General features: G+C 40.7%; 3 protein-coding genes across 3 annotated transcripts; 1 reads left to right on the top strand and 2 right to left on the bottom strand.

Moving 5' to 3' along the window:
• Positions 1–229: 229 nt before the first annotated feature.
• LOC113006906 (Ig kappa chain V-III region PC 2485/PC 4039) lies at positions 230–1,889 on the bottom strand. Its single transcript, XM_075410350.1, has 2 exons — positions 1,839–1,889; positions 230–1,167 (listed from the first exon to the last, which is right to left on the bottom strand). The coding sequence occupies exons 1-2, from the start codon at positions 1,882–1,884 to the stop codon at positions 782–784; spliced, it is 432 nt and encodes a 143-aa protein (XP_075266465.1). The 5' UTR covers positions 1,885–1,889; the 3' UTR covers positions 230–781.
• Positions 1,890–7,588: 5,699 nt separating this feature from the next.
• Positions 7,589–23,577, top strand: LOC113007109 (uncharacterized). The gene is made up of 5 exons (XM_026143519.1): positions 7,589–8,183; positions 14,738–14,834; positions 19,909–20,062; positions 20,154–20,299; positions 22,252–23,577. Coding segments are annotated over exons 1-5 (726 nt in total). The 5' UTR covers positions 7,589–7,856; the 3' UTR covers positions 22,254–23,577.
• A 189-nt stretch (positions 23,578–23,766) lies between these two features.
• LOC113007099 (cocaine- and amphetamine-regulated transcript protein-like) lies at positions 23,767–25,596 on the bottom strand. The gene is made up of 3 exons (XM_026143499.1): positions 25,392–25,596; positions 24,306–24,389; positions 23,767–23,910 (listed from the first exon to the last, which is right to left on the bottom strand). The coding sequence occupies exons 1-3, from the start codon at positions 25,521–25,523 to the stop codon at positions 23,803–23,805; spliced, it is 324 nt and encodes a 107-aa protein (XP_025999284.1). The 5' UTR covers positions 25,524–25,596; the 3' UTR covers positions 23,767–23,802.
• Positions 25,597–26,042: the final 446 nt, after the last annotated feature.

The following is a 26,042-nucleotide window of genomic DNA, read 5'->3' as shown; positions in this document are numbered from 1 at the left end:
CGTTCATATCCACCAAATCAAAACACACACACACACACACAAACAACTAAATTATGCTGAAAACACAGTAGACACCAACAAAACCACATCACTGCTGTCAGAGCACATTCACCGACCAAACACAGCCTGGCTAACTGCTGCAGCTGTGCAATGGTTTCTCAGGGGAAATGGGTGGCAGAGGAGTTCAGGGAAGAGACAGGACACAACAACAGGCACACAAGGCTGAAACTATGTTTGGATCAACAGTTTTTATTATGGAAGGTATCAACAGGAAGCAAGCATTCTTGCTGGGTGAACAAGTGTGTTTCCTGTATTTGGCAAAGACAGAATCAAAGAAAAGATAGCGTACTGCAATGTACAAGAAAGGCAGTTTTTATTTATGCATTTTTAGCTTTGCTGATGCTATAATCTAGCAATAAATCTGCCAGCAGAAATGGTGGGGAAAGAAAAAGTAGTGCCACAAAGCAAATACCTTTACAGCAACACCTTCATTTGGCCGGACTGTGAGAGCGCATGGATATTGAAAAAGCACAGCCTTTAAATCACTCTTAATTCAAACACAAGTTAATTAAAAATCTCAGAAACTTGGCCGTTGTACATGTAAGCTCACTGTTTTCAGTCACTGCACAAAAAAAGCACATTTATTAAACTGTGAGATGGGGTGCAGATATTCTTCTGCGTATGATGTTCAAAGATGAGGCTTAAAAATGAGGGGAACTGAAGAAGAGCAGAGAAACAGTCTGAACAAGCAGCCAAGTAAAGCCGATCCTCACTCCTGACATTATTTCCTTCTGCGGCTCCGTGGCCTTGGTTCCTTCTTCCGGTCATCTCCCCGGCTGATTCCACAGTAATAAACCGCCGAGTCGCTCTGCTTGGAGCCTTGCACCACCAGTGAGCCATCGGCCGCTATAGAGACTTTACTGCGGGGAACACCGTTGCCGTATTTCAGTTTGAGTCTATCCATAGACCTGAAGGAGACAAGGAGCTGTGGTCCCTGTCCTGGTGCTTTCCTGTACCAGCTGAGGGTGGTGGGCGCGGTCGGGGCAGTGGTGGTGGTGAGCATGGTGAAATTGGAGGTGTCCAGCAGAGGGCACTGCAGGGTGGCATTCTCTCCAAGCCTCACCTGGATGGTCGACGAGGGATCGACAGCTGCGTGGTTCTGTAAACCTTTACATGAACAACATCAAAGCGTTTGATATTCCTCACATACTGAAATGTTGTGTACAGTAATATGAACCCGTAAAAAAAGCTTGTAGTGGAAAATCAAAACCTACAAAGTGAGTGTTAAAAATAAAAAATTAACATGGGAAAAAATGTTATAACATGTCATAAAATCAGAAATGTTTGGGTCCAGATTTGTTGAATAAATGTTAAAGAAGAAAATAGCTTAAAAATTAAAGTATGTTAAAAAAATCTCAAAATATTACCATTATGATCAAAAACTTTAACCTTTTGGAAACGTATTAAAAAATGTGCCTGTTTTCTTTGCATTCAACTTTAAACAACATCAGCGTTTAGTTTGTTTGACCAAGATTTAAAACAGAGGAAAACCTTCTAAATTAATTTTTAATGAATGTTTATTCAATCAAACCTGTAAGTCTGTAAGCCAATAAACATTTTCTCTTTTGCACTCTAATCTCTTAATCCTGCACACAGGAAGCTTCATTTTGAACAGATTTTCACCATAAAATCCTTTTAAATTGGCCTAAAGTGGCGAACAGAGCTTCAGCCTGTCGACAGCGTCTTCGTTAAACATCCAGTTTTAAAGTCGGTGAGTCAGTGAAGTGTGAATTTGAATTCATTAATTGACGACAGAAAAGACAGAAAGTAGAACTCACCACTGAGAGCGAGCAGGATCACCCGGACCAGCAGAGACTCCATCATCAACTGACTGAGGAAGCTGCTGCTGCTGTGAAACCAGCAGAGTGTTTCAAAACAAGACTAACGGATAACAACACATGGCTCAGTATGTGAACGCTGGATGTTTTTCCCTCATGTGAGACTTATTTCTGTCTGGTAATGTGGTTTTCGTAGTTGCACATTCTAAAAAAAATGTGAGAATTTCAAAATTCAAAGAAGGTTTGACTAATAGAAAACATACTTTAACATTTACATAGTATCAGATATATTTGGACACTGACACAGTTTGTTTTTTACCTGTCGACTGAACTATACATGGCATAACTCTCAGCTGTTGGGCTATCCAATTCAGTTCGATGTTAGAGTTCAGCTCCTAACATGTGCTACACTTTTAAAGCGCGAAAGTATTGACACTGACCAAAGATATTTCTCAGCTGTGAGGAATTCGTTATGTCTTTCAATTGACAGATAAAGGCTGAAAGAGTGATTTGAGGTGTTGTGTTTGCATTTGGAAGATTATGCGGTGAACCGATAACAGTCAAAGGAGCTCTCCATGGGTGAAACAAGCCAATCTTAAGCTGCAAAAACAGAAAAAAGCCCATCCGAGGTATTGCTACAATATTAAAGGTGATAAAAACACTAAGCTTTGGTTCAGTCAAACCCCAACCCATTTGACCTTAGAACTGAAGAAGCTTCTCGGATGAGAGGTGAAAAGTCCAGACGCTTTTCTTTGCAAGCTCCTTTGACTACAATGACCTCGATGACTGAGAACCTTCACAGACATGACAGCATATATTGCTCTGCACACCTTTCAGCACTGATCATGCTTATCTAGACGTGCAAGCTGCCAGTTCCATATGCACTAATGCAGCGGTCTCCAACCTTTTTTGCGCCACGGACCGGTTTATGCCCGACAATATTTTCACAGACCGGTGTCCCAAAGTAGGTATCCCCGACATAATTTGTTTCCCCTGTGCTGGGAGTATGCAGGAAGTACTGATGTTTTCATTTTGTGAAAAAGTGAAAAATTAGTATTGTTACGTTACCATTCAGTTTGAAGGTTACAACAGAAAATTATATATTTATTGCTCACGAGGTATCAGATGGGATTATTTTAATAAACCATTAACATTTTGGCTGATAAATATTTTTATTCTCCTGTAACTTCACTATATAAAGAGCTAAATCCTCCAAAGTTTCAGGAGTAATGCGTGTTTGTGAACAAAAAATCAACAATGTGGGATCCTGTTTGTCCGTGATTTACACAGGGGGAACAAATTGTGGCAGGACCAGCCTGATATTATTTGTATCCCACTATAACTTCGTTGTATAAAGAGCTAACATCTCAAAAATGTCAGGAGTAGTTGGTCATTATAAGAAGTGTTTGTAAACGAAAAATCAACAATGTGGGATACTGTTTGTCCGTGATTTGGACAGTCCAGCGTGTGCTCCCTACGCAGGGGAAACAAATTCTGTCGGGGATACCTAGTTTGGCACAACACCTGTACCGGTCCGAAGCCCGGGGGTTGGGGACCGCTGCACTAATGCACCCCTATACCAACAAAGATACGGGCTGTGGACTGAGTGCTGATAACAAGCCATATGGTCTCTTTCTCTGACCTTTACCTCGATGGATGCAGCATGCATGTTTTACAAACAGAATTACAAATCTCGATTCTTCTGACCATAGAACAGGTTTCTACTTCCCCACATTTTAAACGAGCTTTGGCCCAGAGAGGAAGGACGCATTTCTGGTAACAAATGGCTTCTTCTTTCCATGATAGAACTTTAACCTGCATTTATCGATGGCATGGTGAACTGTGTTCACAAACAATGAAGTGTTCTGGAGCCCATTCAGTCATTTTCACCACAGAATCATGCCTGTTTTTATTGCAGTGCCAGCTGAAGGCCCAGAAACTGAACGAATACACAGATCACTATTGATGGTCACAATTTTTTTAAAATATAATTTTAACAGAATTTTGTTAAATGATCACAGTGTATAAAATAATACCATGAATAATTATTGAACTCTTGTCTGTGTTGGGAGTTTGAAGGTGTAGAGTATGTGATCTTCCAGCAGGTGGTGCTGTAAAATCATCACTGCTTCGGAATCAGTCCGAGGTATGAAATCATGAGATGATGAAGCCTCAAAGGGCACACAGGGACTGGAGACTGTCACAAGCCAAAAACAACTTGTTTCAAATCTGAGCTTGTGCAAGGGGTTGCACAAATCTCTCCTCACAAAGCGACAGTACTTCACTCACTGTCTGACATGCTGGATTCTTATGCGTTCTGTTAAACTGAACCACATTATCTCATTAGTGATGTCTTAGTGTCAGCAGTAACACAACGCTGAACAAAACAATTAGAAACAGAAATGAAAACTTTGGTTGTTTTTGGACAACACAATCAGCTGCAGAGCACAGCACTGCTTTTATTGGTAAGCTGGAATATGAAGCCACTAACACACAGCCAGCAGCAAGTGTGACAACATGACACTGTTTTAGTTTACCTGAGTCACCCACACATTCACACACACATTCATCCAAGCACACGCTCACACTCCTGGTGGATTGGGGGCATTTCAGGGTTCAGCAACATTCAAGGTTGCTTTGGCAGACAGGGAGAGCTCGGGATTGATGAGTAGATTAGCTGTTCTTCCTCTTAAGCCTCTGTTTTTGGTATATCTGCTGCTAACATCAGCACCACTGTTCCTGGTTTGAATTAGCTCACTTTGCTGAGACTGCTTTTGCACTAAACTTTAAACATGTTCATTTGTGCTGTAAAGTTTTGTATTTTAAAATCAGAGTCAGTGGAGATTGATTCACTTTTGACACCAACACCAAGCGGCCATCAGAGCGACTGTGGATGTGTGGCACTGATCGGCTCATCTCGTTTCCAGGAAAGGGAGGAAAACAACCTGAACCTTATTAGAAACTACATGTTAAAATGCATTTAGATTTCAAAGGTTTTAAAGAAGTTTAAAATTGTAGGTTTGAGTTGATGCGACCATGTCTCTGACCGCCATGTTTCTATCATTGGTTAATACTGCTGCACCATCAATAAATAACAAATACAAGGCACTTGATTCATAAGACAAAATTCACATTTAGATTATCCCAGAGTGACGGAGTACAACACCGTGTATCCAGTACTCTCATCATATGGAACTAGAGGGTTGTATTTTTACTCAGTTGTATATAGTATTTGTATTTGTATTCTATTCTTATCTTATTGTATATTTATTTTATTTTATTCTACTGTATATAGTATTTTATTTTATTCTATTCTGTACAGCTGTGTACTGTATTTATTCTTATTGTATTCTAATTTTTGCCTCATAACTTTTGCACTGTCCACTTCCTGCTGTGACAAAACAAATTTCCCACGTGTGGGACTAATAAAGGTTATCTTATCTTATCTTATCTTATCTTATCTTATCTTATCTTATCTTATCTTATCTTATCTTATCTTATCTTATCTTATCTTATCTTAATTTAATTTTAAAAATACAATCATGGACATATTATTTCCGGTCTTGGCTTAGTATTGCCATGCTGTGTGAGAGTGCGGTTAACCCCTGACCTCATCTGAATGCACAGCACTTCCTCTGTTTGGACAGTAGAAAGGAGGGTCAGAGGTCAGCTGGCTGTCTGCCTTCAAGCCAAAAACATCAGATCTGAGAACAGAGGAGTGTTTTCTTTCTCTGTTCTCATGTTTTCTCTGCATTATTGGGTCTTTACCTAACAACACGAAGCCCCTCGAGGAGACCGATGTTGTGATTGGTCCTATATAAATAAAAAGAATTGAATCGGTTCACAAATCTTTATATGGTGGCAAGAAAGTGATGCTGATTAAACATTTCCTGTTGGCTTTTGCTGCAGCTTTTGAAGGTTTGAAGAATTCAGATAGTTTTGTGTTTGCAGGTGGTTCATATTTTAAGGTATACACACCATTTGGCTAAAGTGATAGCTACTCTGTTTCTTAGTTTAAACGGTGATTTTGAAAACCTGCATTCAGGATGGCAAAATGAGAAAAACATACGGTAATTTTAATGAATGATTTATTGCTTTAATCAAGAAAAATAATCAGTTTCAGCTTCTCCAAAGTGAAAGGTTGGTGCTCTCAACTGTTCTGCATCCTTGTATATTTAATATTTTTGGAGCCCTAAATGAACTAAACCTGTGAATGTAAATATCTTTTTCATGGCACTAACATATAATTAACTAGTGTAACTGAATTGTAGCTATCGAAGCATGCAGAGGTCCACAGCATTGTTAAACTTGACTTCCTTTGAGTCTCGATTTCTATAAAAGAAGTTAAAACTGGACTGTAGCTCTGATGTGACTAAATGAGTCGCAGCTCTCGTTTGAAAACTAATTCTAATGGGACAGTCGATTGGTGTGAATTGTAGAGAAACATATTTTATATTTTTCAGTCGGTTTTCTCTTTTTAACTGAAGGATACACAAACACCTGCAGAATAATAACAATGGGATTATTTTTCAGTATGAAAATGTGCATGTTAAACTAAAGCATCCTGTATAATGAATATAATTAAAGGATTGAAACAAACCAACCTGGTTGAAAATGAGCTGAAATTGTAGAGCAACCGATTTTGTGTACAGCTGTCGCTCCTCATAGATGCACTCAACCACCCAGCACTATGGCAGCTGTGCTGATAAACAGGCATATTTATCATTGACAATGATGGCAGAAAGCCACTGTTTCCTGCTCACTGTTTTTCTCTGCTATTTATGGACTTGGCCCAGGACACCTTCACTACACTAACTGTTTATCTGTCAGAGCAGTTAGCAAACACAGAACTAAAGGCAGAGGTCAGTGCATTATTGTTTGGACAGGAAAATGAATGTTATTTCCAGTTAGATTTGAAAAAAGAAGCATTTTTATTTAAGCTGTAATGCATTTTGATTCTAAAATCTCTTTAAAGCTCTCCCATCAGCAACAATAGTTTGGTGTTTTCCAGCTGTGAGCAGCTGGTCCATTTACCAGAAGTGAGTGTTGTTTGGTCTTAAGGCTCTTTGCTTTCAGTAAGTCTCCCTGTTTCATCTATTCTGCAGACGCTGCCCGTAAACCTGCTGAGAAGTATTATCCACTGGCTTCTTTATGAAAACAACTTGCATGTGTTTGGCTCCATCCCTGAAAACTCTGTCCTGACGGGGTGGGGTAGGTGGGTGTTGTTAAAGGAGTGGCTAACCCTAGGTGATTCAGGGACATGGAGCCACAGCTGGACCAGGGTCCCTTAAAGCTCCTGGTAGGAGTTACAGATGTTTAAAAAGATGTTTGGCTAAACCACAGAGACTGTTGCCCCTGAGCCAATCACAGCGAAGGTAGACATGGTGGGCATTGGGGGCTGTGGTCTTGTGAATCAGAGGGTGGGGCTTGTGGGATCTACGTGCCAGCAGCTGGCATGAAAACATGAATGCGGCTGTAAAGTAGGTTTTCTTTCTGATGCTGCGTTTCTTTGTCTTTCTTTTCTCTGTTTCTCTTTTCTGAGTTTCATTTCTCTGCCTGGAGCATATTTGCAGTTTGAGTTCATCCAAGATCATCACTGGCAAGCTGGGAAATAGAAACAGAAAGCTTCAGTGTTCGACACACACCCACACACCCACAGACACCCTCCCTCTCTCTTTACATGTAACTTTCCAACTTAGCTCTGTGTGAGTGTTAAACTCTGCTGGCTTCACTCTGATGTTGTAACTTTCCTGTTGATCGCTGCATGCTCTCTGGGTTTGATAACACCGACACAGAGAAGGAGGGCGAGGTTCAGGGTGGGATGGTTCCTGGGGGTGGAGATGGTGAGGTTTGCCGTCCTCCTGTCATCGTGTGAGGGAGCCCCTCCCTGTGTCCCTGCCCAGCCTGAAGGGAAACTCCAGCTCACTTCAACCTGAGAGACTTACTGAGAGCAGCTGCTCCACCGTTCTCCACCGTTCTTCATCGCTGTCATCATTTTCATAGCCTCCAATCCCCCCGATGGCGGCCGCCTCCAAGTCCTCCCAGATGGTAAAGAGTGTGGTGATTGCCCTGCTGGCGCTCTGGTCCATCATCTCTCTCATCGTGATCGTGGTGTGGGCGACATCTCCCGACATGAAAGGCGCAGCCCAATGCCGCGCCGAGCTGCAGGAGGTCACCGAGAAGATGGAAGGGGCAAAGGTGGTGTATAACAAGAACAAAGAAGCTCTGGAGAGGATGGTGTTGGAGGAAAGGAGGAAGACAGAGCAACAGAGAGCTGAGAACCTGGTGCTCCTGGGCCAACTCAATACCACCAACGTCACACTGGAGGAGTGCCGGCAGGAAAACGTGAGTTCAGTCATTTATTTATCATTTCAGCACCTCCTCTGCTACCCATGGGTGGCATTTATGTCAGATTGATTATGTAGTTTACAATGATGTAGACTTAGTTGAAGAAATAGAAAAGAATAGAATAGAATAACAGAGCACCAGTTGGATCAGTTATCAGAGCCATGCAAAGCTCCCCTCCTGCTGTACCTATCTTTGCATAGTATGGTTGTTTCATTAAAATGGTGAGCCAGCCTTTGCTTCATATTAGAAAATGTTCATATATCGTTGGACCAACGAGTAATTTTCTTTGAGGTTAGTTTGCACGATGGTCGGTTGGCCTTACTACACCCTTAACTCCACAAACCCTTCAGAAGCTTCTTATTGTATCTAAGACATTATAATAATTTTCAGCTGCAACATTGCAGTCATATGCACATGAACAAATTACTAAATATTATCCTGCCATATCATGTGCACGACAATTAAAAAGCTCTACGTCTTTTTTAATAGAAGTATGTTGTGTAGGTTGGCCTGCTGCTACAGTGGTTAGCACTGTTCTCGTACACCAAGAAGGTCCCGTGTTCCTGTGTGGAGGTTCATGCTCTACTCATCTCCGGGTACTCCTGCTTCCTCCCACAGTTTAATGATGATTCCTAATTGAATGTTAGTGGGAATATTTGTCTGAAGGGCATACCTGCCTCTTGCCCTTTGATAGCTGGCATAGCTAGGCTCCACAAAGTAGAAAGGGGGGAAAGGTGGATGTTTGGGTGGCAAATTTCAACTAAATTAAATGACTAATATGCTCCTTTCACTTTTTAGACTTTTAAACCGGTTTAAAAAAACGCTCTCTTTATCTTTGATACTGCGGGAATAAAAGTCAAAATCTTTTTGATTGGTTCCTTTCATCACAACCACCAATAGAACCTATGGTCATACGGTCGACACTGCAAAGAGCCAAATAGAAATGCATTAGATTCACCTCAGTTTTTTATTCTTGCCAGCTTTAGACTGAAGCTGAAGTTGTGCTTAACTCACAATGAGTCCCAAACATCAGCAGACTTCCCAGCATGCACTGGAAGCGCCCAAGAATGATAGTTTGACTTAAATTACAAACTTAATACTGATACTGAAAATAGCATCTTTTTTTAATCCAGCTTGCAAAATTGAAACCAAAGCTGCCCCACCCACCTCACCAAAACACTAATGGCTTCCATCTGTCCTCAAAAAGAAAAAACGCTGAGACATATCAATAAATGTCATCAGAGAGGGTAGACGGAGACCAGAGTTTAGCATGTTTAGGAGTCAAAATGTGAAATATCCACAGTGACGGTGCAGAGCTGAGTTTGATGCAACAAGGATTTCTCTGAGTGTGAAAATGAGCTCAGATATGAACAGAGTGGGATTCTCTCCTCCTCTTTGCTCAACTCTTTCCACTTTGGGAGACCTGATTTTCCTTCGCGTACAACAACTTTTTTCCTCCCTGCAGGCTTGACTCAGTGTTTATAGGATAAGAGGCATTCAGTTGCTTCCAACATTTCCAACTCTGTATTCTGAGAGTCGCTGGTTGGAAAAAATGAGTGTTTGCCTTCTCTCTCCCTCCTCCTGTGGTTCGTCCTGACTCACTCCCACTCTCCACTCCTTCACTCCTCCCTCCCTGCCTGCTCCTTACTTTTTCCTCAGTCTAACTTCTCCCCTCTTGACTCTGACTTTTCTACTCATCCAGTAAAAATGTTTGGCTTCTGCACACATTTTTGTGCTGAAGTAGTTGCAGGCGTCATTGCTGCTAGCTGTCCACAGCTATTGAGATTATGGAAATGGATGCATGCACAAACACGCAGCATTTTTCTAGAAACATGCTCACCACTGTGATGTGCGCAAATCAGGTCATCGCAAACATAAAAGCAAAATGAAACTCAAGGAAACAGAATCTTATGTTGAAGCTGCTTTTAGGGCTGAGTGCCAATGAGCAAAGATCTCTTAAATATGCATGTTTATGAGAATTATAGCAAGATGATCATCCACACTGACAAAGCAGACATTTTGGAAAGTACCAAAGAAACCAAAGTTTATTTTGTCCTTCCTGTCAGCTTCCTGTGCTCAACTTCAAGCTGGTAGAAGAAATCCTGTCAGATATCCTTCAGCTGCTTTTCAGAGGTTAGCAGTTATTCTCAACTATCTTCATCAACATTTCCCCAGCACTGCAATTAATGCTGTCAAGTCAACCGTGCAGGCTTTTTCTTTTTGCAGGTCTCCTGTGGCATCCCCACACAGACATACAAAGTTTTAGCAAAGTCCACCTAAACAGGGTTACCATTGTGAAGAGTTTCGTTTTACCCCAAAGTACTGGCTAAACCCTCCCAGCAAATGAAAGCAAAAGTAAAAAGTGAGGCACAACAAACAAACAAAATCCTCCTAAGAAGCTTTGAGCCTTGGATGCAAAGTTTTCAAAGGGACCTGACAAAGTTGCACCACCTCTATCCTTCTGATGTAGATTTCACCTGTCTATAAAAAGGAAAGGTTATCTTATATTACTGCAGCTGGTTAATCGGGACATTCAGTGAATATGCAGAGGGCATCTAACAACAACGGGGCCAAAGCTGGAATTCCTCCAGTACACTTACGACCTTTTGGAGGATTTTTAAAGGAGATATCTGAAAGATAATTCTTAACTTTACTAACATGTCCAAGACGTTTGTGCTGAATTCGCAGTAAATGAAATTGTAGTGTTTTTTTATTTATTTGTTTTATATTTTATGTATTTGTTACTTAGGACTGTGTGCATGAAACACCCACCCAGTAAATGGATGCGGCTTGCTAACAGAGGCTACTTGGTAGCACTGGCTGATAACGCCTTCCGAGTCCTTTCTGGCTCCATAAAGCCTGCAGCACTCATGCTGAAAGTCCAAAACCTGTAACTCCACCGTGCTTGGATTTTTCTTGATTCTGATTAGTTCTTTGGGTGTGACTGTGCAGAGCGACGTGCAGTAAAGTCTGTTACCTTATATGACCATTACTTCTAGCCATCTAATAAGCAATAGTGTTAACTGCACCTGAGTAAGTGAAAATCTAATTAGAAAAACTGGTTAAAAAAAGGCAACAACAATGTAAGAGGTGGGAGTTTCCTAGGATTTGTCTAAAACCTTTTTCCAGGATTAAGAAAGACAAAAACGTCCTCTGTCGAGGGAAAAGCCTGGACGTGTCAGTTAAACTCCACTGCTGTAAACACACGCTCTTCTTTTCTGCATGTAAAGAACAACTGTCGCTCAGTCCTTCCAGTCATGCTCTGAGCTCTCAGATGTGAAACGTTTGGACTACATGTGATATTTGCAGTTGTTACGTGAAATTTTGAGATCTGGGTTTAATTTTAGTTGGTGTGTTTTCATGTTAATCAGCTGAGGCTGTCTGTAATGTTTGTCTTTTGACTTGGGTATTAACTTCCTTTAAGTTTGTCACTTTTTTTTTTCTGTAATCAGCTGGAGGCTGTCTGTAATTTTGTCTTGGTTAGACACATTGGAAGGCCTAAAAGGTTCTACGAAAACAAGAAAAAACCCAAAAACTGATCAAACGGTAAAGTGAACCACTGAAACGCCATCAACCTGAGTCGTGTCTGTGAAGGTTCTCAGTCATCCAGGTCATCGTAGTCAAAGGAGCTTGCAAAGAAAAGCGTCTGGACTTCTTTAAGTTGCTTGAAGACGTTTCACCTTCATCCGAGAAGCTTCTTCAGTTCTAAGGTCAAATGGTGGAGAGTCCCAGATATAAACCTAGTGGGAGTTTCTCCCCACAGAGGGACAAAAGGACCCCCTGATGATCCTCTAGTCGCCTGAGCCAAGGTGGGAAACTGGGTGTGGGCCCCAATCAGCCAGAGTTTCGGGTGTGTTCATTGTGAAACCTGGCCCCACCTTATCATGCGAATTCCTGAGGTCAGATGGCCCAGGATGTGAGTGGGCGTTAAGGCGTCTGGGAAGGATCTCAAAACTGGATTATAGATGGCAGAGAGTTGGTGTTGTAAACCCCCGCCTCTGTTCAAAGATGGTCGCTCACAGTGGACATAGATGCTTCTTTCACTCCTCTTTCAAACCATCTGTCCAAAATGTGAACATTGGCATCCTCGAAAGAGTGACCTTTGACCTCTAGATGCAGATGGACTGCTGAGTCTTGTCCTGTGGAGGTGGCTCTTCTGTGTTGTGCCATGCGCTTGTGAAGTGGCTGTTTGGTCTCTCCAATGTAGAGGTCTGGGCATTCTTCGCTGCACTGTACAGCATACACCACATTGTTAAGTTTGCGTTTTGGCGTTTTGTCTTCCCAGATGCCTTAACACCCACTCACATCCTGGGCCATCTGACCTCAGGAATTCGCATGATAAGGTGGGGCCAGGTTTCACAATGAGCTCACCCGAAACTCTGGCTGATTGGGACCCACACCCAGTTTCACACCTTGGCTCAGGCGATTAGAGGATCATCAGGGGGTCCTTTTGTCCCTCTGTGGGGGGAAACTCCCACTAGGTTTATATCTGGGACTCTCCACCATTTGACCTTAGAACTGAAGAAGCTTCTCGGATGAAGGTGAAACGTCTTCAAGCAACTTAAAGAAGTCCAGACGCTTTTCTTTGCAAGCTCCTTTGATCAACCTGAGTCATGCAGATATCTTTAATGTTGTTATGCTAAAACCTACACATAATCGTCTAACAATCCCACAGTGCACTACACCATATTTTACAGATGTCAAAATAACCAACGCACAACTCAACTTCCGACCAGTGATGATACAAAACCACTGCAGAGGTTGACTTTAGTTCTCACGTTTGAGAACTAACATGAAAGTTCTCACTTTACATACTGAGGAGTCATTGTGATAACAATAGGGGGATTTTGGAAACCTGTCCTTATGCTCCAGTATTGATAAGAGATTGACGTAATAAAGATCTCTGTCTCTGCACAGCATCAGTGTCATTATCAGTGAAGTCTGAGTGGACAGATTATGTTATATTGTATCATTAAAAGGCCTCTCAGGATGGAGAGATTTGTTTGGACTGGTCCTTTACATCTAATAATAACTGTTGCCTGTGATGAAAGGAATTCTTCTAAAAGCCAGCGCTGCCCTGCTTTCAGTCACCAGCTTAGCTCTGAGAACACAAAGTTTGGTCCAAGTTGATGTCGTACCAAAAATGATATGAAACACTGAGTTGTTGCCACATAGAAGCTCTGTTCATTACAGAAAACAAAAAGTCCTAGCTATATATTATTTATGTGAAGTCAAAATATCTAGATTTGTTTTACTGAAAAAAAGTTCATAATTAAATTCATGTTTCTACTGCTGACTTAAGCTTTGCCAAATTTTCTCAATTGCTCAAAATGTTCATGTTGCATGCTCCCAAAGAGCAAAGAGGAATCCTGCCATCACACAGCAGGAAGAAGGCAACAGAAAACCTTCAGTCGGAGAGTCTGAGTCATGATGTGTGCCAAACCCAACAGTCACTGAGATGGCATGAAGACCCAGCACACATTTTAGCAGCTGATTTACAGGTTTAACTAATCATATATATAAAAACATTAAAATTGTTGGAAAGAATCAACTTCATGAAAAACGTTGTTTACAAACAAATAAATCTTTTGTTAAACTTGAAAATCTTTACTGCATGTACAGAGATTCAAACTGCAACGTGACTCTTGGTGAGGCAGCAGTTCTAGTTGTTACACATAAAGAACCTGTCAACTTGTCATGCTGGTTGTGAACATTTGAGTTCTACTGAAAGACTAGTGACTAGTTAGTAGAGGTAGTCCCGGTTCATCTACTTGTCAGTTTCTTGGTTCATTGCTTCCTTTGATCCAAAACACCTGTGAGGTTTGTTTACGCCCACATACTTGCCTCCTAAGAGGAGGAAGCACCTTGTGACAAAGTGGATGAGCAGTTGGAACACGCTCCTCACACCTAATCAATGCCCCACATCTTTAAAGCTTCTTGAAAATAAACGAGTGAAATCTTTCTCTCACAATACTCTGAAAGTCAACAATGTCTCAGACAGGAACTTTTTTAAACTCACTAAATCTAAATATGAATCCTATTGTATGACTAGAAATGAATTCTTACCACCAATAAACTGTTTGTGGTAAATTTACACAAAACATGGACATAACCCTGGTGATGCCACCCAGTGGTTAGTGAAGCTGCATGTTTTTGTCCACACCATCGTAGCCTCAGGGTGATGTGTACTCGGGCCATTAGGTGAGCAGTGGCATCGTTTTCCTACAGATTTTGATCAGAATTTTGCTGTAAGTTTTAAATTATTACAATATATATAAAATATGTGGTTGATAATGATGGAGGCATAAGAAAAAAAGGGCGTAGTCTTAAACTAACCACTGACCCTCTTGCTACAAGTTGCTGATAGTTGACAGAACCACGGTCAGAAATCTTGCTGTTAAAATCAAGGGATTTGTGATATAAAATGAAATATTATTGATAGGAAAAGCTAAACATTACACAAACGCAATGCACAGAACTGTTAACTCACAGTAACACCAAGGTTTCTTTTTCTTCTTCTCCCTTTGGGGTGTGTTTAATTCATTCTACAGGTCCTCCTGAACAGGAACATGACCATCATGCAGGAGGACATTGAGGAACTGCGACAGAAAGAAGCGAACCTCACTGTTCAGCTCGGCCTGCTGAGAGGTAGGAAAAACTCCATCACTGCCATGAAAGGAGACTTTTCCCCGGCCCTATTCTTAGCCATATTTTCCTCCACTGTTGCCATGAGGACAGAGTGTAAATAAATACACGATTGGTCGGTCAAAAAACAAAAAGAAGTGGAGGGTTGGTATTACCAGCAACAGCCCAAGTTGTAGGTGTTGTTGTCTCAACACCTAAAGCACCCATTACTCTGTCTGGATGTCGTTGTCAGTGTTGTGGTCATTTCTGTACGTTGTCGCAGTAGATTTGCCTCATCAGTAGAATTTATTCCTTTTTTTTATGTTTACTTTATCAGGAATTCTGAGATAAAAACCTGGCCAAGGTAGCAACTTTACACACAACACTGGTGCATTGTTCCTTTGTTGCCGGTGTAATTACTTTCAGAACAAACAGCGGGACCCGTCAGGTCTGAGGAATGTGGGTTTCCCTGTATTGAAGGATCACAACGCTATGCCAACAGCTCGCAGGGCAGAAGTGACTTCACAGAGCAGCTCAACATGTCACAAACTCCAACACCTGCATTTTAATTTAACTCTTACATATCTTCATGTTTCCTCTAATGATCAGGTCCAAAACCTGGTGCAACAGTTGTCTTTGATTCTTTGTGCTGTTTGCAGCAACACAAACTACAAAATTCTGTGTGAATCCAAGTGCTGGAGATATTTCAGTACCAGCAGGGTTGATGGTTGAACTGCATCAGCATTGTGTGGTGCTTCTAAAATTAATTAGATCATTTTTTGTTGTTTTGTTTTTCTTTCCAAAGCCAGGCAATGTCTCGCTGTAAAACAGCTGCCCATCGGTGTTCTTTCATATCCTTTGTTATTCTTTTAAAGCTGATGAAACAGTTATGTAAAAAAAAACCTTCGACTGAGGTGTTACAACAGGAAGCTCTGCATGGTTTTGAGTTTAGGAACCATTTATGTTTCACTTCCTCTTTTGTGCACATTCTCTCAGGGAGGCAAGTGGTTCACTTTGTGGTGTTTTTGGTGTATAAACTACCAGTCAAAGGTTCAGACACGCCTCCTCATTTAATGGTTTTTCTTTATTTATACTACTTCCTACATTGTAGATACATACTGAAGAAATCAAATATTTGAAGCCAGATATATAGAATTATGTAGCAAAGAAAAGATTGATAAGATATTGATATGTTTTATATTTTATATTCCTTAAAGTAGCCGCCTTCTCTCAGTGAGCTTCATGATGTAGTCACCTGAAATGGTTTCTACTTCACAGCCGTGTCTTGTCAGGGTTCATTTGTAGAATTTCTTTGCCTTGAGTGGGACCATCAGTTGTGTTATGCAGGTTGGTGCACAGCTGACAACCCTATTTAACAATTGTTATAATTCATATTATGGCAAGAACCAATCTGCTAAGTAGAGAGAAACAACAGTTCATCATTACTTTAAGAACTCAACGTCGGTCGGTCCGGAAAATTCACAAAATTTCAAATGTGTCCCCAAGTGCAGCCACCAGAACCATCAAGCGCTACAACGAAACATGATCACATGAGGACCGCCCCAGGAAAGGAAGCCCAAGAGTCACCTCTGCTGCTGAGGATAAATTCACCAGCCTCAGAAATCGCAAGTTAGCAGCAGCTCAGATTAGAGCCCAGATAAATGTCACAGAGCGTTTCAGTAGCTGACACATCTTTACATCAACTATTCAGAGGAGACTGTGAATCAGGCGTTTGTGGTCAAATAGCTGCTGATAAACCAAGACTAAGGAAAAGCTACAAGCAGAAGAGATTTGTTTGGGCCAAGAAACACAACGAGTGGACATTAGACCAGAGGAAATCTGAGCTTTGGTCTGATGAGTCCACATTTGAGATCTTTGGTTCCACCTGCTGTCTTTGTGCGATGCAGAAAAGGTGAATGGATGATCTCTACATGCATAGTTCCCACTGTGAAACATGGAGGAGGAGGTTTGATGGTGTGGGGGGGCTTTGCAGGTGGCACACTGAACCAGCATGGCTAACACAGCATCCTGTAGCAACATGCCATCCCATCCAGTTTCCGTTTAATTAGTCCATCATTAATATTACAACAGGACAATGACCCCAAACACACCTCCAGGCTGTGTAAGAGCTAACTGACCAAGAAGTGATGGTCTGGCTTCCACAGTCACCCGACCGTAACCCAATCAAGATGGTTTCGGATGAGGTGGACCACAAAGTGAAGGCTAAAGGGCCGACAAGCGCTCCGCCTCTCTGGGAACTCCTTCAAGACTGTTGGAAACCATTTCAGGTGACGACCTCATGAAGCTCATTGAGAGAATGCCAAGAGAGTGCAAGGCAGTAATCAAAGCTAAGGACGGAAAGTTTTGAGTTATTTCACACTTTTTTTACTACATAATTCCATGTGTTCATTTTGATGCCTTCAGTGAGAATCTACAATGTAAATAGTCATGAAAATAAAGCAAAACCATGAAATTGGAAGGTGTGTCCAAGGTTTTGTCTGGTAGTATATATGTGACGTAGGATTTCTTTAAGCAGGTGTAAAGTCTATATGTTGTCATTTTGAGAGTTGCACTCATGGAGATCTGTTTGTTGTTGAGGCAGTTGGGCTTTCTGAGCGTCTTGGAGATGATGTCTGGATTCTCTGTAATGTTAATGTTTAGTGTAAAAATGTCCCGGACACCAAATATGCAGAAAAGAATCACTATCGACTAAGGTTTTGGGTTGGTCATTAAGTTTAGTCATTAACACTTTCACAGCAGCTTAATTCAAACCACCTATTACTGACTAATCAGTTAAGTATGGGGTCATCTAAGATGTTCTAACCCTGGATAATGAAAACATGCATTTTTTAAAATTCTGATCCAAAATATTACCTGTGCCCAGTGTTTATTTTAACCTATTGATTTAGCCCTGGAGGGCCTACTTCTGGTAGCTAAAGATGCTAAAACCATAGCGTAGTCAGAGGGATGACAGCAGCATTTTTTCTTTGTCAAACCAGTTTGAACTAGTAAACGGCAACAAATAAGATAACCATCTCAAAAGATAATCTGCTTTAGTCTTGTTTGTCTCGTTTCATCGTAAACTGAAAATGAAACTAAAAAAGTGTTTGAGGTTCAGAGGCACCACTTTGTGGTGACACATAGATGTCTTCTCTCCTGCTGGTCAACTCAGCACTCACATTCTTAACTTTTGTTCAATGAGATCAGTTCTTAAAGCTGTTCATACTATGAGTTTTGAACCAAAGCAGCAGGACTTGGTTTAAGTAGTTCCTTTTTAAAAAGAGCTCATTAAAAAACAGATGTCAAACTAAAACTTCATTAAAGGACTCTTTGTATTGTTTAAGTGATTTTTTTTAATACTGTACCATAAAACACTAATCTTTATCATACGAAGGAAAGCAATTTTCTTGACTAGGAATCTCAAAAAATAACAGGGCAAGAACAGCGGCCTGATGGGAAGTGGAGACATTAATGGAGGTGACTTCCTGCAGCAAGCGGTTGAAGGGAAACAATAAATTCCTGTACGGAGGAGATATGAAAGGAGCATTGTGTTAGAAGGGAGAGGGTTGCTCTGATAAACATCAGTCACTATTTAATATGAACAAATCAGTGTGGAAGAAATCAGTCACAAAACATCGGACTAGGAAAAAACATGTAGCCAGGGCGTGTTTTCGTTTAAAATGTGTGCTTTTGATCCCTGGAATTTTTCTGTTTGCACCAAACGCTGTATGTATGTATTAAACAGACTAATAAAACCCCACTAATTGTTTTTCACCAAAACCAAAGTGCAGATGTCTTGGACAGTTATTCAGCGAGCCATGCTATTTATCACATAACTGCATTTGAGTCATACTGAATAAAAAAAATTAAGTTACGCTTAAAATTTAAGAATGCTCATTGACTTACAAGTTTCCAGTCTCAGGCCATTAGGAAGCGGTTTCACAATCAGACCCGTGCCTTCTTGTCACTTCTGGTTTTTGAAACCAAGATGTCAATGGGAAAAAACCTAATCTCAGAATCAGACTCAACGAAACCAATGGATGATGTTAGGTAGCTACTTTCATCTTTTACACCATCTATGCACCAATGACTGTAGAAAACTTTTATACAGTCATTGCTATGAACCTACAGCTACAGCCCCCTATGTCTCTAGCTACCTGGCAGTCAAATAAGCCAAATGCCTAATAATGCAAACTTTATTTAAACTGGTAAGTTACTTAAAAGTTCACATACTTTACAGCTGTTATGAAGGATGGGATTTGCTACAAAGTCAAAATTGTTGTTTACCAGGTTTGGGCTGCAGTTTTTTAGGCTTCTGATTCAGGTTCATTTTCCAGCTTTAGATGTTGCTGCTTTTTTTAAACATACTGAAATAATTTTGCTGTTTCGCAGAAGACTTTAGGAGCCTGGTTTTTGGAAGTGGAGGAATGTTGGAAAGAATTAAGTATGAAAGGAAATAAATGAATGTGTGTTGGAAACAAGTGAAATGATGACACAACTCTAGAAAAAAAATCCGGTTGTAGGATTGATGATGATGATCTCACTGAGCCTGAGTAACATTCTGCAAATAACGAAGTCAAAGTCCAGACAAGACGAGTGCTGGCAGCACAGCACAGGTCATTCCTCACATAGCTCCCACTGGAGGCTCTCTGATACCACTCCATGTTTCCTTATAAGCTAATGCAGGCGCAGACCTGAGACAAACCCTCAAAGCGTGTCCGGACTGAGGAGTTCCCAAGAAAACAAATGTAGGATTGGTTAGTTACTGTTGCTGGGTTGGAAAACTGACTACAGGTCCAGAAAACTAAGCAGAACGTAGACTTGGAGTTTTATTTCTACTTCACAGATCTACATTTTTTTTAAAGCACCTGTTTCCAACCGCAGTCCTCTCAAGATCCTTTATGTTGTGAGACAATATAATAAGATAACCTCAGCTATCAGCCAATCCCATGTAAGGAAGCACTTGGCGACAGTGGGGAGGGAGAATCCCCTTTTAACAGAATCTGGAAGTATCCTGTATGTGTGCTGTTTGTGTGGTTCATCTGTTTTTGCATGGTTCCTTGCATTCACTGGAGCTTTCCCTGTTTTCTGTTCTCAGATCAAATTGACACCCTTGAGCAGAACCTGACCCAGGCCGTTCATAAGACCGAGGCTGCAGAGAGTCTGCAGAAGGCTGCTGAGAGCAACATGATGGCAGCTCAGGCTCAGACCAAAGGCTGTGAGTCCAGCAAGCAGGCTGTGCAGAAGCAGCTGTGAGTCCACACTGTGAGCTAAACTGATCATTGGGGGATTCTCCTGAATGAGGCGGTAGTTCTGACTCTGTCTCTGCTTTTGTGTTAACAGTCAGAAGTGTACAGCGACCAAATCTGAAGCTCCTCAGCTGACACAGCCACGGGCCCCCACCTCTGCCCCTAGTTCCACTGCTCCTCTGTTTGCTGGTATTCCTGCACTGATGCTGCTTGTCTGCAGTGCTCTGCATCTGATAACCTGTGAGTAGCAACAATGCTTACACATCTGTCTCACTGCAATGTTAATCCCTTATGCATGATGCCAAATCTGATCCTAAACAACCTGCTGCACCCAAACGTGTTCTGCACAGGGTGTAGCAGGGAGTCATCCTGGTTTTATCTTTGCTAAATTATTTAAAGTTGAGTTTAAGTAGATTTGCTTATTTCACTTAAGAGTTTATTGTTAAAAACATTTTTCATTTTACTTTAGTTTTATTTATTGTGTGTGTGTGTGTGTGTGTGTGTGTGTGTGTTAGTTTTTATGTCTTTAGTATTTACCAGCTGGCATCCTGCAACAAACACAGATTGAAACTCTTTTGCTTAAAAATGTAACAACATGGAAATGAATGATCTATTGTCACTTGCAAAAAACGTTCAACAGAAAAAACTCATTAATGGTGTAAAATAAATGATTAAACATGTCATTATAATATGCAACAACATAAAATGATGACAAAAGTCTGCATGAATCTGCAGTTACTAAAATACCATAGTTCATCACACAGGTTAAGTTCTCATTAAGAAAGACACACACTCACAAAATAAATAGTTCTCCATCTGCTGGCTGGAGTTGCTCACTGCAACGAAGAGGCTGCAGAAAAGCCGTAGAAAAGAGCATCCTTAAATTATAAGTCCTTTAAATTTTTGAGTCCTTTAAATGTTGGGGTGGAGCTAGACACTTCAGTTAAATTCAGTTTTATATATAAATCGTGCCAAATCACAACAGTTGCCTCAAGGAGCTTTACTCTGTAAGGTAAAGATCCTACATAAATACAGAAAAAACAGAAAACAAACGGCCCCTATGAGCAGGAACTAGGCGACAGTGGGAAAGAAAAACTTCCTTTAAACAGGAAGAAAGCTCCGGCAGAGCCAGGCTAGGGGACAGGCAGCCATCTGCCACCACCACAACGTGAGATTTCATAGATTTTCATTGTTTTACACATTTCTGTTGTCCTAAATCAAATTCCATTTGCTAAGTTTCAAGCAAATGGAATTGAATCTGGCAAACTTAGTTATTCTGAGAGAAAAACAGTTTTTAGGTTTGAATATATGTGGAACTTTTTTCATGTATTTTTTCTGTATTGTTTTTTAATGTGAAGAAAAAGTAAATTCAGTGGAACGCAGAGCTCTGGTATTTGCTTTGTAAAGTAGACTCAAATGTCTTTATTATTATTATGACCAAGTTTCTTTTGCATCTTTTGTTAAAGGAAGTAAGCTCTTAATCTGCATGTGACATATATCTATGTCACTGTTTTAGTTAAATTTCTTCAGTTTTTTTTTATCCATTTGGGAGATTTTAACAGCCTCAACAACTACTGATCAGTGGCCATGAGTACCATTCATAGAGAGTTGGTGAATGGCTACAATCAAACCATTGTAAGATGGCGAAAGATGTATCTTTGGTCTGTAGATGTTGATCAGTGGTCATGAGAATCTGAATGATCATAAACTGACCTCCCAGCCCATTGTTCCTTCAGAGGGCTGGTTTCAGTCATTATGCAGACGTACTGTTTATAAGATTGAAACCTGCAGTCAGCTGAGACTGAAGACGTCACCTGGATCAGCGACGAAACGTTTCTCCCACTGAAAACGTCCAGATAACAAAATCAACTTTTGGGACTGACTTACCTGGATGGTTGAGCATGCATCAAGACACACAGGAGATGTTCATTATTTATTTACTGTATTATGCAGAGTGAATAGACACCCACTTTATTGGTGGTAAGGTGACAAAGGGTTTAACACTGCCACCTCTACAGCAAAGAGGTCCTGGGTTCAACTCCCATCGTCCAGCTAGTTTCTTGTGTGTGGAGTCTGCATGTTCTCCCCAGTGTGGGTTCTGTCTGGGTTCCAGCTCCCTCCCACATTCAAACACATGCATTTTAGGTTAATTAATGATAACCATCACTTAACTTGTTTTTTCTGCTTTGTAGGAGTTGAACATGGAAAACGGTCGTACTAACAGCGAGCACTGCTGTCCAGCAGGAGGAGCGGAGCCTGGACTAACATACCGACTGCTGTACAAACGTTTTGCGTAACAAACGAACTGGTTACCGTGGGGATGCATCACGCTGAATGGACACAAACCTTGCTTTTTGTTTTTTACCCCACAGCTGAGACGTTTACTGCCCACTGGACGCTGTTGACTGTCTTTTTTACTGTTACATATGACCATTTGTAGAACAACCATTTCCATTAAATGAAATCAGATAAAGGTCGGATTTTTACTGCTAGCTGCGATCAGGTTCAAGTGTGTGAACGATGTTTTGCTTTTTGCATGCCTTTTTGTGCGCTTGAAGCTTCACTCATCCAAAAGACTTTTACAGGCTTTTCATGACTTTCATTAGATGCTTTTGTTTTAGGCAGAGGGGGTGGGGGTCAATGTTCCATTTAAATAAACCTGAGGATTGTTTTAGGTTAACACCATATTTTTTTCTCAGTTTTGGATTAAAGTAGCTTTTTTTGTACATTTCAAGCATTGCTCTTTCATTGGGAAATTTTGATGACTGAAATAACCTGAATGTTACTTCGTCCAAATCTGAGGATCTATTTTAGTGTTTTAATATTGCAGCTGTTGGTTTTGCAGGATATCCTCAAATGTTACTGTTGAACATCTGAAATGTTTGTTGCAGTAAAGGTTGAGGCACTTGGAGTAATGTAAGTGTTCTGGAAATATTGCTGGTTTTAATTTCACTCAAGTACTTGTAAGGTAAACATGACAACATGTTCAGTGTGCAACTTTTTTCAGGTATTAAATGTTCTATTTGGTCACAACAAATTTTTTGTCGCCAGAAAATTTAATGTAATTTGCAATTTTCAACTTAATGCAAAAACTGGACCCTGTCTGATTATCTGGTTTTTGTACATACTTCAAACAAGTACAGACAGAAATTTGATTATCACAGATGTTACTTTGTTTTTAATGCTTTTCACACCGGCAGCTACAGTGCTGACGTCAGCTTCATTAAACATCAAACACCACACACTCTGGCTGTTACCAAGTGATCTTAAAATCTTTTAAAGTTGACTTATTCTGCTTTTGGTCATTTTTTTCACATGTACTGTTTCAGTGATTGAAACTTTTTAATATGAGTATCCAAGTCAGTGTTTGCATGTATGCAAAAGGTAGAGGTCAGACTATGTGCAAATAATCCCTGTAAGGCAAAAGTACAAACTTAAGACTGTCCCCGATATCGTTCCATCTGTTGTTCATTAAAATAACCCAGAAACTGATAAATAAAGATAACTTTGAACTGTGATGTGTAATCATGATTATAAATACAGTAGTATCTGTGCAAATTGAGTGAATAAGTTCATGTTAGTTTTGCTTCATAAAAAAAGCTAAAAAAGAAACAAATTTCGATTGTCAGTGATGATTTTTTTAATTTGAGGTAATGTTTGTATAAAAAACAAACAAACAGACGAGAGGCAATTTTAAAAACGTGTCTTTATTCTCTGAACAGCAGGACTTTAGTGTTTGAACTTTACAGACACTTGAGGACACTGAAGTTACAAGCGGTTCCTCCGGGACAGCCACACAGCTTCCCGATTCTCGAAGCCTTACGTATTGCACACTGCTCACCTGCATCACACTGACATACAAAAACACAACATGACTTTCAGTCTGGATACAGTTTGATCATGATATTTGCTAGTACAGTATTAGTTGGACAAACAAAGCCTGACAAGTACATTGTTACATATTCATATAAAAAGAGATGTGAATCACCAGAAACCAAAAAGGTTTGTGTCTGTAAATCTTTCGTTTTTGTGGAAGATGGGAGGCATTTCAGTTTGGCACGAGGCCGATTGTCTTATCCACTCAGGATCAGTGGTACTTGGATGGCATCCTGCTCTAGAACAGCAGTGTGAGAAATGTGCATGCTTACTCTGGAGGTGGAAATCTGCTAACCTGAACACCTAAAATAAATCCCAAGCTATCTGATCAGCACTGGAGGAGGAAGGAGAAATGAACGATCGTACTTACAGCAGCAAGCCAGCCGAGTTTTTTCTCTGAGGATGGCAGCTGTTTGCCCTTTAGCTTCTCCAGAACTTCCTGCAGAGCTTCAATCTAAGGAGGAAACGAGATCATGTTAAAATCTGACTCAGAAATCAGAAGAACTGAAACTAACATCATATTGTGTTTATGGCTACGCCCATCGAATTAATTTGAGATCCCAGAGGAGCATTTACCATCATCAGCCTTGGATTGATAATGATCAGTGGCACCTACTCTGTCGTTTTTAAGGGCTGTAAACATTGCATGAATTCAGACTTTGCTTCATAACTATTACAATTCTTGTATATCTAATTTTCATACTACATGTGGACAGTATTTCAAATAAAGAGAAAAGCATGTAAACTAAATCCTGCTGCTTGGCACCAAGTACAGCTGTCAAAGACTACGGTTTGCTCTTAAGGTTTCTGAGAGATCCGGCTTTTAGGCAGAGGAGGGGGCCTTAAAGAGGCCTAAAGCATTCAGCTTTGCCCGTGATAATCATTAGCATGGTAACACTAAACTGCTTCAATTAAACTGGTAACATTTTCAAGTCAACTTCTCATAATGAAGAAAATGTTAGCATAATTTAACAGCTATAGATGATGATGTCAGCATGATGGTTGAATAACTGAGCCCCCCTCTCTTTTACTGCAAAGGAAGCCTTTATGATACAGCCAGTACAAGAAGGTGGCTGGGAATATTCAGCCCTGAAGTTTGTACTGGATTTAGTTTATATCAGTCAAAGCCAACTCATTTTTAACATTTATTGCAAGTCCTGTTTGCAGGAAAGCCAAATAAAACAAGATAATACAACTGACCAAAATCTCAAATTTGCTAAACTCAAACTGCAGGCAGCAGCTGATGGACAACATGGTCATGCAGAATGGACGACAGACCCAGCTTCAGATTTTCTGTTCCTAAAGGCGTTGCTGTTGTGGGTTAGGGTTAAATAGTACAGACAAAACAATTCAGAAACAAAAAAAAAAAAATTGTTGCAGCCCCAACAATCAGCCCCCTTTGTCTTTATAGCATCATCATGACCCATCATAAGTCAGCCATGACGTTGCTACTCACCAGCTCTTTCTCTTCTTGTGTCTCGATGGCGTCGTATTCGGCTGACCTCTCTTCGATTGGCTCCTCGCAACTCCCTAAAACAACGAGCAGCCAGCAGGAGGCACCGAGAAGCAGCATCCTGCTGCTGACCATTGTGCTGAAGGACTGCCGACAGGTAACGGACACTAAAAGATGCTGGCCAGTGACGCTCAGTGTGCTCCCTGATTCTGAGGCTTATTCTCAGATGTTTTTAAGTGAGCAGCTCTGACGTCACTCAGACAATGTTTAGTTTTCAATAATGAGACAATCAGCCATCTCACATCTGAGGTCAACTGTGAGAAGAACCTCTGCTCTGTCAAACAGGACATGAAAGCAAGATCTTCATTTTTAATATTGGATTAAAATCAGACTTAAGAGATGACACGATTCCTGCTGCCATACAACACCACCACACAATAATTTTAAATATTTTCTCTAATCAAATTCATCAGTGTTTCAAAATGATCAGTTCTTATTGCTGTGATTTATGGATAAAGCCTCTTTACAAACAGCAGCTTGATAGGAAGAGGTGCTACGCCCAAAGGTCTTCATGTGTCACCGTTTACGTCAAAGCACATAAGAAGCTTTAACATCTAATCAATCGAGTCAACATGTGTCACGCAAGCAGAGAAA

This window comes from Astatotilapia calliptera, chromosome 15, assembly GCF_900246225.1.
Source record: "Astatotilapia calliptera chromosome 15, fAstCal1.2, whole genome shotgun sequence".
NCBI classification, from domain to species: domain Eukaryota; kingdom Metazoa; phylum Chordata; class Actinopteri; order Cichliformes; family Cichlidae; genus Astatotilapia; species Astatotilapia calliptera.
Note: the sequence above shows the minus strand (reverse complement) of the source record. Positions and strands in the feature narration are given on the sequence as shown.

Excerpts from the sequence above, each read along its gene's own strand:
- LOC113006906 (XM_075410350.1), bottom strand. The coding sequence starts at position 1,884 with ATGATGGAGTCTCTGCTGGTCCGGGTGATCCTGCTCGCTCTCAGTG. Across the intron at positions 1,168-1,838 it reads GATCCTGCTCGCTCTCAGTG|GTTTACAGAACCACGCAGCT; the intron begins GTGAGTTCTACT and ends GTTCATGTAAAG.
- LOC113007109 (XM_026143519.1), top strand. The coding sequence starts at position 7,857 with ATGGCGGCCGCCTCCAAGTCCTCCCAGATGGTAAAGAGTGTGGTGATT. Across the intron at positions 8,184-14,737 it reads AGGAGTGCCGGCAGGAAAAC|GTCCTCCTGAACAGGAACAT; the intron begins GTGAGTTCAGTC and ends TTCATTCTACAG. Across the intron at positions 20,063-20,153 it reads CAGGCTGTGCAGAAGCAGCT|TCAGAAGTGTACAGCGACCA; the intron begins GTGAGTCCACAC and ends TTGTGTTAACAG.
- LOC113007099 (XM_026143499.1), bottom strand. The coding sequence starts at position 25,523 with ATGGTCAGCAGCAGGATGCTGCTTCTCGGTGCCTCCTGCTGGCTGCTC. Across the intron at positions 24,390-25,391 it reads CACAAGAAGAGAAAGAGCTG|ATTGAAGCTCTGCAGGAAGT; the intron begins GTGAGTAGCAAC and ends TTTCCTCCTTAG. Across the intron at positions 23,911-24,305 it reads AACTCGGCTGGCTTGCTGCT|TGTGATGCAGGTGAGCAGTG; the intron begins GTAAGTACGATC and ends TTTGTATGTCAG.